This window comes from Eretmochelys imbricata, chromosome 2, assembly GCF_965152235.1.
Source record: "Eretmochelys imbricata isolate rEreImb1 chromosome 2, rEreImb1.hap1, whole genome shotgun sequence".
Taxonomy (NCBI): Eukaryota; Metazoa; Chordata; order Testudines; family Cheloniidae; genus Eretmochelys; species Eretmochelys imbricata.
This window is the reverse complement of record NC_135573.1, coordinates 103,555,145-103,568,381: the sequence shown is the minus strand read 5'-3', so window position 1 is coordinate 103,568,381 and position 13,237 is coordinate 103,555,145. Positions and strand designations below refer to the sequence as shown.

The window sequence follows — 13,237 nt, the reverse complement described above, 5'->3', positions numbered from 1 at the left end:
CCTGAATGACGTAGTTATCCTGATATAGGTCTGTGGCATAATCCTGGTCTCTGTCTCTTCTTACCCCTTTGTGTTTTTGAATTCAGCATCCTCTATTTTAGCAGTATCAGTCGAGCAGCTTTCAGAATATTTTTCTACTGCTAATTAAGTCGCTAAGCTTACACAACTCTGAACACATAACGAAGGAAAGCTGTTAAGAAAGAAGGTGTGGTATTTACAGTCACTTTTCAAAGTAGAACGACACTTTATAAGCTATCTGCAAAGCTACAAACCTCCTTGTATTCTGTCTCGTCTTTCTAGTGTACAAGTTTTTCAAAGCAAAGGCTAGGCCTTCTTTTTTGTATCTTGACAGGCACTTTGCAATACTGCAAATAAGTTAGCAAACAACAGTGGTATCTTAGATACTAGTGTACAGTAACTGTGAGGAAAACTGAACTTTTAAGGTCAGCCACTGCATGTCAATATATCAGTGACCAAGAGTGCCTTTAACATGTTCTTGAAAGTGCAGCTCTGCTAAGGAATATAAATCAGAAAAACTATCAGACAGCATTTAAACCATAACAACTTGACTCTCTTGACAACTGTATGACCAGATGAAAGTGTAAAATTGACAAAAAAATTAAAAAGATAAAAAAATCAAAACTGTGCCAAATATCACTAAGATCATCAGAGCTTGTGTTATTCACTGTTCCGAAATCTTTGTTTGCTTGTCTGTTTTAAATTGCAAGTTTTCTGAGGAGGACTGTATCTATGTTTATGGAGTGCCCAGCATAATGGAGCCCTGAATCCTTTGTTTGGGTCTTTGGGCACTATCATAACATAAATGTTTAGCAATAATAAAATGAAAGAAAAAGCTGGATGAACATACTGAAGAACCTTACGCCTTAACCCTCATGCTCACGAAAAAGGGTTAAGGTTTCCTGCAGGTTAGGTTCTTGGTACTGCCGTACTCAGTGCTTAATTTGTAATGAAAGAGGTGCCAAGGCTCAAGCAACCTTTTTATATTCATAGCTGATGCAGCAAGCCCAGAGGTGCTGGGGCTATGAACTGTCAAGCCTAGAGGTGCCGGGGCTCAGCCCTGGCAAGCCCTGGCACAAATTAAGTACTGGCCGTATTCAAGAGCATTTTCAATAGGAGCAATTGGTGGATTTTCCCCAAGCCAAACTTCGTAGATCCTTTTAATAATGCTGAAGCCCTATATATCATGTGATTGGCAAGTACAAGGGAGGAAGGTCCTTTACATTTTAATATTGCTTTAGTATGATATTTTTATGTTTAAACTGACAAAAATTAGCAGGTGAAGTTCATAGGCAGAAGACTAGCATGCCAATGGTGCAAAACCCATCCATCAGCAGTCTAAAAACATTCCTAGAGGACTATGCCATTGCAATAAAGGAAGAGAGGCGAAACTCCTACTCTATGGTCATCCCAGCTTCATATTCATAACCAAAAAATCTGTATAGTGAACTAATAAATAAATCTGACTTGCAATATCAAAACATGGACCCAAGAACCAACCACTGGCAAACAACTCATTTTACTTCACAGCAAATATCAACCAAATATAAGAGGGCTCTGCTCCAGTAGAAATCTCTAAAAGCGCACAGCCCGTAACCTCCTGCCTCTTATGACAGAATTTGACCTCATGATACCCTCTGAAGATCTAGAAGCTCTTTAAAGTATTTTAGTCCCCACCTGCTAAACAGATTCTTGCCCCTCCTGGCTGGTAAAGGTTGGTGCAGAACAATTGTGCCCAGGCTAATATACGTTCTGAATGTCTCTTTTAGAGAAGAGATCACCCTAGAAAATAGTATAGTATGATCAATCATGAAAAAGCCAACAGTTGATGTAGTACACTTCAACTATCACTTCTCTCTCTAATCATCCATTTCTAGGTGAAATCATTCAGAAAGCAAAATCAAAATTCTAGCTTCATGTAATTTCTGCCAGTATCCTGGATACTTTGCAGCTGGGTTCCACAGCAGAGCACAACATAAAGACAGTGTTGGTAGCACCGAAAGAGAAAAGTTAGAAGTCACATATCGATGCTCACACTAGTTGACCCCTCTTCAGCTTTCCCATACTGGTATACAGGGTCACCTGCATGACATATCTGGACATAACAGTACAGCACTGAAATCTGACTCCAATCATTCCTTTCTAATGGGACCTGAAGTCCATCTGAAGGTCTCACAGGAGTCTACACTGTTCTCCCCCTTCATCAACTTCATGAGACCATTTGGAGAGGTGGTGAGAGATTCATTAACCTCAAGTCCAGTGGTATACGAACTATTTTAATGAGCTATTACATGTTTTTGTTAACAGTTCAGCTTAAGAAGACTTAGTTCTCAAGATTCTTCAGAACTCTTGGATGAATACTACACAGTCCTGGTGACTTGTTGCACCTTAATATACTCATTTGTTCCAGCATTTCCTCAGTCTGACTGTACTTCAGCATTATTAGACCTGAAGTAGGTAGCTTCCAATATTTTCTTTGGTGAAAAATGATATCAAGAAATCATTTAACATCTTTGCAATATCCTTATCCTCCTTAATAATTCCCTTTACTTCCTGGTCGTCTTTGATCTGATTATCTTATGGTATTCTTGCTTCTGACAAACTGAAAGAATTTCCTCATATCTGTTCTTGGCAATTTATTTGCTCTCCAAATTCTCTCTTTGCTATCCTAATTATTATCTTACACTTTACTACTATAGTTTATGCTCCTTCTAATTGGGCTTTCTAGGGGTGGTTTTCCATTTTCTGAAAGATATCCGTTGTGTTTGAATAATTTCTTGAACATTGTCATTTAAAGCGTGTTTTCTCCTGGTCCTTTTTGTCTACAGATATTCATAACATCTGCAACTCTAGTGTGATATGTTTAAGTATTTTAATATCCTAATTTTTTTACTTTATGGACTTTGATTAGCATCCTCAGTTTTTTCAAATGAGCTTTTCTAAAGTTTAGGATCACAGCTGTCTCTTGGTAAAATATCTCCTATAGGATCCTGCGGGGACACACACTGAGGTATCAAGTAGAGTTAAGAATCTTGTAATTTGTTCTGACCATGAGCGTTCCCTGGACAGTCTATGTGTGATCCACATATGATTTACTCTTGTTTATTTAGATTTAAGTACACACACAAAAGAATGGCTATCCTGAGCTCTACATGCCCCTGTCAAATTAAAAGCATACTATAAATATAGATACAGAACAAAAATAGAAGGATATTTCCCCCCATCCTCTCATACATACAAGATGGCAAACCCTATTACAAGTTAATCAGACCAGAATATCTACTCACTAAAATTTCACAAAAGAAATGCCATCCCCAGTCTCTTCAACCGTCCTCAAAAATATGCCTGCACAGAACTATGGATAATCCATAGCTGGGAAAAGTGCAGCAGCCACTTGCTAAGTAATACAGATTGAGATAAGAACATAACACTGGTGTTGTACTCTGCACTGGCTCCCCAGTGAGAAGAGTTCAGTTTAGGGTCTCTGAATAGATATTCAAAGCCCCCCATGGGATTGTCCAAGCTATCCGAGAGATGGCCTTCTACCCTGGGCCTCCAATAATAGTTGCATTCCACTGGAATTAAACAACTGACAACCAATAGGGTTGGTGAAGTGAAGGAGACAAACTTGTAAGTGAAGGAGACAAACTTCCACAGGAGCTGGCACTAGACTGTGGAACATATTGCCTTTACAAATAAGAATGACCACTAACCTCTCGGCATTCAAAACTTAATGAGCAACTCATCTCTTCAACTTTGTTTCTCTCCTCAGTAGCTCTCAGACATACCACACACTTTTTCTAAACAACCATTCAATTTACACAGACAAAAAAGAAGAAAAGACTAACCGATTTGTAACTTTCTTTTTAACACTCTGAAGGCACTCAGATATTGTATCCCTGGGGGTTAAGTACATAGACAGACATGCAGAGAAATAGGCTAGTCATTCAGGTGTCGGACCTGGTATGAAAGTCCTTTTCCAGTTGTGCAATTACACAGACTGCACCCCTATTTTTTATCTGTGATGACTTCGCAAGAGTGATACATGCCCTAGTGACCACAAAACTCCATTAGTGTAATTCCCTTTCATTAAGTCTCTCAGCCAGTCTTTCTCAATGATTACAGTTCTTTCAGAATACAGCACTATATTGGTTCACAGTTTCAGCTATCCTGGTCATATTATACCTAGCCTGCTCTGTTTACTTAATAGCTCATACAATGGGCTTTTTATTACAATTTTTTCATTTTTAAATTGTTCTCTTTTTAAAAGGAAACGACAAGATATCTCAGTAAATACAATAATAAAACACAGTAAAAGATAAATGATTTTGAAAGTGAGTGATTAAATTTAAAATGGCCAAACTAGTTTTCAAAACCTTTAATTGTGAAGGCCCTGGTCACATTCACAATCTTCTTCTGCACTTATTCTTAAGACTTTGCATTCATTCCCATTTTCATGGGATCTCTACCCCTAAGGAAGCAGACTGAAAATTCAGTTAAGCTGTACATGATTTGGGATCTAGAGGCAAAATATCCAGTAGAAGCAAAAGTTATACAACACTAACAGAAAAAAAAAAATCCCTTCTAAAATCTCCACTCATTATATTAAAGTAACCACACACTTGATATACGTGAGCACACATAAAAAGTACAAATCTATTTAAATATACATAGGATGCCATTAGAAATGGTTTACATTGACACACACACACACACACACACACACGGTATATATCTTGCGGATACATGCTGCTGATACTGGGCAGGGTCATTAGGAGGGTCAAGGTCAGGCCAGGAAAGAGTGTTTAGGGAATTATGTGGGGAATACCTCAGAAACCTTCAGCTCTGGTTGCTGCTGTCCTGATAATTTTTAGAGGAGAAAGACCACAAATCAATAGTGTGGAGGATCAGTAACAGAAGTCTAATGTATGCGTATAAGGGATTCGATGCACAGTAGATAAGATGTGAATAATCCAGATTGTCTGTGCCCATCAAAATATTTTCATACGTAACATTAGAATAGTTTATTAAAAAGGTACATACATAAAAAAAGCTGAAATAAAGCCTGAATGCCTATAATTGTATGGATTTTCACTGGGTTGACAAAAGGCACAATCCTGACACAAAGCCCCTCCCCCAATTGTTTTCCCTGCTTGAAACAATTGGGATGATACAACAGGTCAGTGAAAAGGTCACCAGTTTTTTTTTTTTTTTTCCAAATGGGCGAAACAATGTATTTTTCTCTAGCCTTGTTCTTGGAAATAGTGAAACTGTTTCAGCTGAAATTTTCCCCAAAAAATTCTGCCTGAAGCAGAAACCAAGTATGGAACATTTCGGCCCAAACAATTCAAGTTTGGTACCATCAGGAGCAACAGAAACAGGGTTTTATAATGGGAAGTGTCAGGCAACCTTAATAACAGGGCATGCTACCAGCCACACCTATAATTACAAAACCAGTTTTCTGTGTTCATTTTAGATACTCAACATCAAAAGAAATGAAGATGGTATGCTGGCATTCAAACAATGACAGACTGTCTTCTACCTACTTTCACTCTGAATCTCTATATTTTTAAAAGACTTAGGTTTCTCATAGTTTTTTTTAAATTTCAACATTCCTGAAAGGTAATACACACTAAACTTTTGGGGATAGGGGTGTGTGCTCACGTGTGCATGTACGGTGAAATAGTTTCCATCATTGTTTGGTCAGTGTAGGCACAACAAATGGGAGAGTGGAAAAACATTTTTTAAAGGAAAATTTGATTGTACAACCACAAAAAATGGTATGGGGACTCATGGCCCTCAAATGAATTATCCAAAATTACTTTAAACTTAAAAAAAAAAAACTGACTAGATTTCATGTTTGCAGGGTTTTTAAAAACATATTAGTATCAGTACAGCACAGTGTCTAGGTATTGTACGATTAAATAAAAACTCTTATGCAGAGAATGTTCTACATTTCTCTGATTATTAATTAATATACCATTTCATCTTATGGAGCATCCTTTACAATATATGCAAGTAAGGAACCTGAAATTTAGTGAGGATTGGAAACATCTGTTTTTATTCAGCGCTCAGTGTCCACTACCTTTAGTACTGCACTTTAACTGAATTTTCCCTCAGGGTGTAGTCTCAGAAATTTACAATAAGTTATAATACACACAAAATGTCATCACACACACACTTCAGTAAGAGACTACATTGAGCTAAAGGGAAAGAATTACACGGGAAGTTTCAATTAAAGAAAGTAACAGGTGAGCATTTAAGGTACTGTGCAAAGGACAGCACAAGTCAAACAACAAACCCACAGTACGGGATATTGTTAAAGATAAGAAAGAAAGACAATAAGTAAAGAGTTAGTAGCAGGAAGATGTATTTGGATATAAAGTTAGAAAGTGAGACTCGGGAACAATAGACACATCATGAAGAGTTTTGAAAGCCATTAATAAGTTACTTTGTAAAATAGTATATATTGTCACTGAGGCGCTTAAGTACATCATAAACTTTGACAGCATGCATCATTGCTCACCTGAAGCAACAACAGTGCTTGCCCATAGTGTATTTTCTATGCTGAGGCTTTCATGAACAGTTGGATCACTGTCTTCCTGTTAAAAACATGAACAATATGTAAATCAACAATTCCCTACCACCCAAGTTTATAACTAGAGATTTCAGGATGATGCCAGATCACACACGAATAAAAGCAAGAATAAAAGCTTGTCAAATAACTCTCCTGTACCCTCAGGCCAGCCATTCTACAATAGTATTCATTGTATATGGATTTTTATATGTATGTAAGAGAGGCCATCTTCCTTAAATAGTCAAGTGATATATTTCATAGATTTTATGGCCAGAAGGGACCAATAGATCATCTAGTCTGTACTCCTGTATATGACAGGTGATTACATTTCACCTAGATACCGCTATGATGATCCTAGCATGCTACAGAAGAAGGCAAAAAAACCCTGAAGGTCCCTGCCAAACTGACTTGAGAAAGTTCTTGTTGATCCCAAATCTGGCAGTTTGATCCTGTGCATAAAACACACCCTAGTCAGGCACCTAAGGAAGCATCAGAATGCATCTAGGTAGTGAGGATGGAATATCCTTCCGAACCCCGGAGACAACTGACTGCAGCCCTGAAGCATGAGATTTTATCATAGTTACTGTCTTAAAGCAGAGCTGCAAGTGTAATGAGCATGCTGAGGACAATGCAGGCAACCCTGTTTTCCCTGTAGCCCATGAAAAAAGGGGGATGAACAGGGGAATTAATAGATTCACAAATTTCAAGGCCAGATGGAACCACCATCCATCCCAATCCCATCCCAACACACGTGTGCAAAATTTCCTCCAGAAAATGGATTTAAAGCATATATTTTAGAATGATATCTATTCTCATTCTAAAGACTGTAAGAGATGATGAGTCCACCACCTTCCCTGCTATGCTGTTTCAGTGTTTAATTATGCTCACTGCTAGGAAACTGTACCTATTTCAAGATAGAATTTGTCTAACTTCAACTTCCAGCCTTTGGATCTTGTTTTGCCTTTGTCAGCAAGACTGAAGAGCCCCCCATTATCAGATAGCTTTTCCATGTGTAAGTACCTAGACACAGGGATCAAGTCACCTCTAAATCTTCCTTTCGATAAGCTGAATAAGTTGAGCTCCTTTAGACTCACATCATAAGACTTGTTTTGATACCCTGAATGGGATTTGATTTATGCTCATACAGAGTCCCACTGAAGTCAATGGGGCTCCACAGCAGCATAGGTGTATGCCCACGCGGATCAGTTTACAGAATAAAGGACTTAAGTACATAGTCACAGGTGAATTAAAATTACTATTACGCATCAAAAAGAAAAGGAGTTGCTCTATTCATTATGATCATGTTACTTATTTTTTATGAGTAACTTTTTATTTTTTTCACCATTTCCTTTGTAACTCCAGTGACAAGATAGCAACCTTAGGTAGTTTTATAATTCTTAATATTCATATGTACACTCTTACATAATCAAAGTACACATTTAAAATCTAACAGGAAAATCTATCTATAGTTACCTGAAAATTTCCTTTCCTCAAGTAATAAGGTCCACAGATCCATCAAAATAGGTAATCCAGTCTGCTTGCAGCTTGAGGGCAGAACCAGACCAGTTAGTAACTGGCAACAGAGGAATGCCCTGTCTACTGAAATTTCCTCCATTTGAGAATTTCCAGGTTTACTTTCTTAAATTCTAAGATTGTATTAAAAATATTTTGAGGCAAAAATCACAACAATTCTTCCTACTGCAGCCTGGTAAACTTCACCTCCTAATGACAACATACACAAATCCTTGGATGTCAATTTCTCTCTCTATTCTGGAGGATCCATTTGTCTCCAGGGTGGGCCCAATCTGCGGAACTTAATTTTTGAAGATAGGAAATGTTCAGGCAGCCACAGATACATTTTCGTATTCTTCATGCCAAGATCCACAGATCTATTACAATGGGACTTACATAGCAATGTGGAAAGTAGGATCATCCTTTAAATGTAGGCATCCAAAAAGTAGTACTTTACATATAAATATCTCTTTCATCTTCCTTTATGGGTGGAGAAGACTTTTGTCAAAATAAAGGACATGGCATTAGCTAAGATTAGATGACCAACATATAGAATTAGGTGAACTAATGGCCATCTAGCAGATTTCAATACAGGAGACATGACTACTCTGCCCTGGCACTGTCAGTGCTCTTCAACTTTGATGCTTGCCTGAAGGAGGAAGATTTCTTGAACTTATTTAGGGAGTGAATGCTAAGACAATTGTGAGGACTACCTGTCTGAATTAAAGATATAAACTGGGTCTCATTAGAGAAAGCTCCCACCTTCAAAAAAAAAAAAAATCTGATTGGAGACAATAGCCACCAGGAGGACTACTTTAAGTGCTATGAAATATATTGATATCTGCTGCAAGGGCTCAATCTGAGGAGTGTAGTAAGGAGCAGAACGAGGTTCCAAGGTACTGTTCTATGAACTTGCAGGATTTGAATATGGTTGGTGTCCTCAGGAAGCTTTTAATGTTGGTATTTGTACAAAACATCCTCTTTTTGACCCTGTCAACAACAATATACTATACAGACAACCTATTTGCTTGGACACTCATATAAACACAATTAAGTCCTCCAGAGTTATGGTGACTCAAGGCTATGTTTCTTTGGTTTAAAGTAGTATGGACTGAAGAATTTGTTCTATTTGTTGACTTCTCTTCTGGGTCCATGAGAGCAATAATCACTTCATCCAAGTATTCATTTTAAACTTGTCTGGTCCTGGACGGAGGACTGATCTTGCAATAACTGACCTCTTCTGTAAGTCAAAGACATATGAAGATCCAGCGCTAGGTTAATCAAGTTTGAGCAACATAGCCTCTCATCAACCGGTAACTCATGTATAAACAAAGCCATCTTCTCCCACAGATGGAATTGGTAATGGGCCATCACTGCCTAGTAAATTAGCTATCTTAATCCCAAGAGAAGACGAGAATACCTTTCTCCCGAGGGTATCCATCTTCTTCCCCTTTCTAGACACAGGAGCCAAATGGGCTTGACCAGACCTGAACTTATTACTAGTTGCAGCAACCACCAAAGAAGCTGGCATGAAGTGAGCATGAAAATCTGCAAACCCCTCATGAGGTATCTGACAGAGTTTGTCCACTTTCTTAGAGCTAGGTTGGCAAGAAGCAGAGCTGGCCAAAACAGCTGTAGCGGGTTTCAAAAGACCATCCAACATGGGTAACAGCATCCTATTCCTGGAAGGAGCGCCACGAATGTCAAATGCAGGATGTGATGACTCTTTCACAGTAACCAAAGGTAAGTTCAAAGTGGATGCAATGTGACCCACTAATTCATGGAATTGCAAAGCCTCTTGAGGAGGAGATAATGTAGAAGCAACACCCTCATGCTCACCAGGCGACATCTCAGGATCTAAGTCTGAATCAAACTGACCTTGCTCAAAAAGGGGAGCAAACTTCTCATCCTCTTCTTCAGACAAAGCATAAGGCACCACTGACTGAGTTGCAGATGGATCTGATGGAATCAGATCCGAAGATTCCTCAGCTGCTGGATTTTTAACAGTCAGAACATCACTTCTGCATCCACAAGCTGGATGATTCAGAAACTCCTGTGTTGGAGCCCAGTAATCCCACAGAGCCCAGGACTTCCAGTCTCTGCAATAATTGGAATCCAAGAATATACCCCCAGGAAGGGGCACAAACTGTCCTGAAGACAGAAAAAATCCAGACTTAGGTGACAAATGTGGATGGTTCTGAATTTTTAACTCTTCCTTTGTACTCTTCTAACTGAAGGTCTTACCTCAAAACTGCCATGGATCTCACTGGAGATAGTAATAGCACCGGAGAATGAGGCGACATAAAAGGTGAGAAGCATCCGCCTGGTGTCTTAGAAGGAGCCAAAGATGGATCTGCAGAAAGACTCACAATATCTTCTGTTTTACTACTCTTTCCAAGAGAAAGGGATATAGTTCTCAGAACACTTAAAGCCTTTCTCTTCCTCTCCTCCAAGGGTCTCTCTTTCAGATCAGATGAACACACAGATACTGAACGATGAACATAATCTGTCACAATAATAGTCTTTTTTGGATCTGACAACAGCCTGGGAGTTGGAACAGACAATGGTGCTAGCCTTACAGACTACCTTACAGACTGCTTACAGCATTACCGAATCCAGAGAGGCTTAGCTCTGTAACCCTGGACTATGAAACTGAATGCAAAACTGATTTAGGTTTCAGTCAGAACTGCAGAGTATGTATCCAAATTGGACAGAACTGATAAGTCTGACCCACCGGATCTAGCACTGTTCACAGTGACCCTCTTTTCCCTCACCTTTTTCTTCTGAATCAACACAGACGGAACTGATGGCTTGGTCATAGGCTACCTAGCCCACATCTGGAAAGATGGTGCCTTTGACACCCTAACAGCCACTATGGGGGCAAAAAAACCTGGAGGGAACTTGATGAGGCAAAGGCATTCCCCTGCCATCAGTGACTGACAGGTTGAGTTCTGCCCCTAAGCTGCAAGCAGACTGAAGTATCAGATCTGTGGACCACAGCTTGAAGAAGGATTTTGAGTTTTAATAGGAAGAGGGAGATTAGATTGATACAACAGTTAAAATATAAGATTAACAGAATAAATAGAGATGGAGAAAACCCATTGCACCAGTGTAACCTTCTTCTTTGCAGTATATTTTTGTGCTTTTGTTTTTGTAAAACTTTGAATATACTAACATCAGAAGAAAAGAAAAGCGTAGACACACGGCTGTGAAAATGCACAAGCAATTATACAGTGGCTGTATGTCAAGAGCTCTTTGCTCTCTAAGACAATAAATTTAATATGTGCCTTTTAAAGTTCTTTCCCCATGTTTTAAAAGTGGATGGCAAAGATAAAAAGGTGAGCCGTGTTCATGGAAAAATGGATTTTATAATGCCAACTGAGAAGAAGCATCTAATCCCATGTCGGCTGGTCTCTCTTCACCCCAGACAGGCTGCCTCTTCTAGCTGACAAGTGACACTATTAAACCTTTTTTCTACTGCAATCACAATATTATGTACTGGCAGCTGAACCTCCTTCCATTCATGTCTTGCTTGTCAAGATGCTGATTGGTGCTGAAGCTCACTTTGCTTCCATGTGCTTCTCCATTCCAGTGACCATTTTATTGCCTTTCCTCTACTGCTGCTTGCTCCCTACCCAACCTATCTACCTCTCCCTCACCACTCCCATTCTACCCCAGGCACTGCACGTCCCACACCAAACCAGCCCACCTTTCAAATGCAGCTTTCTTTTGTATCCACCCACAATCTGCCCCTTAATAAAATTATTACTAATAATACGAATAAAGTGGAATTAAATGGTTAAAAATGCAAATGTGCTATAGTGTTATTTTAGCTTTACATTTATTTTATTCAGGTTTCTGCATCCTAATCAGAGGAAGGTGTTTAAGGTAAGGACAAGTGGTTCTGCAAATTTCCAAAAGGTCATTACGGCTTATGGGAGGGTGACTGAGGGAATGAACACACATAACCATTCTCTCTTGTAGCCTGAAATTTCCAGAGAAGTAATTAAAAATGAACTGATATTCAAGGGTAGTTTGTTCACATGAGATGACATTTCTTTTATGCTCAAGTCACCTTTTCCTGCTGACACGCATATAATGACAACATAAAACCCCTCAGAATTAACACAATATGTACACTGGCTCTGCAATAATCCACTATTCCCCCATACTATTCCCCCCAGTGCTTTGTTTTACCATAATTTAAAATGTTCAATACAGGAATAGGTCTTTACTCAGAAAGTATAGCATCACCTAAGCTCATGAACACCTATGGCACCATAAACAATTGCATAATAAAAAGCCCGCTACCACCATCAGATAGGAAAATAAAATACCTTACTCAATTGGGGGAGGGGCAAAAGGAGGACTAGTACTGAAGCATTTGATGCAAGACCTCAATGGATAATCCACCTCTAACAGATATATTAGGGTCTATCTGTCCACAAGGATGTTGTCTGTTAGTTTGCAGTAACGGAGAACAGCAATAAATAGTTGGAAATTATCTGATTCTATAACTAAACAAGTTATTCTTCACTGATCATAGATTTAAAGTAATTCTTCACTGAATGTCTCTTTGGATTGGAACTCATCTTTTTGCTATTAGATTTCTGAAGGTTCCTCCTGTCATCAGGATTAACTTTATTTCCAGAATACTGATGAATAATTTAATCTTCCACAGTCCAGATTCCAAGAGGTAAAAACTTCTCTAAGAGCTTCCCACGCTGGTTTAGATAAGTTGATTGCCAACACAATTTAAATTGAGGTAACTTGGAACTGCAAGCTTTTGGTTCGGTTAGTTTCCAATTCTTACTTCACTAGAGAGCTTTTATACATATGCAGTTCTTGACAATCTTTACGATATTACATCCTGGAGATCTATGTGTTCCATAATCCCTGTTTTTGGAAGCTAACAAATGGTACTTATAAAGCAGCACTATTTGAAAAAAGAATGAATGACAGCCTTGTCAAAATGAATGTGTCCTAGGACCTGAGTCTAAAATATGTTATAACACTAACTAAAAGAGTGTGCAAACTACATGTAGCTATCTGAAAGTTTCTGGAAACTATAATCTGCTTAAAAAAACACTCTAGAGCAGTGGTTGCATCTATCTTTAACAGCTGCTGATA

The 13,237-nt window shown here is 38.7% G+C and overlaps 1 protein-coding gene across 2 annotated transcripts in view; it reads right to left on the bottom strand.

Moving 5' to 3' along the window:
* Positions 1 to 13,237, bottom strand: part of ATP9B (ATPase phospholipid transporting 9B) — a 294,054-nt gene that overhangs the window by 119,649 nt on the left and 161,168 nt on the right. For both annotated transcript variants that reach the window (XM_077810530.1, XM_077810529.1), the window contains exon 10: positions 6,545 to 6,620. In XM_077810530.1, coding sequence (XP_077666656.1) covers positions 6,545 to 6,620 — 76 coding nt within the window. The remainder of the gene's footprint in view (positions 1 to 6,544; positions 6,621 to 13,237) is intronic.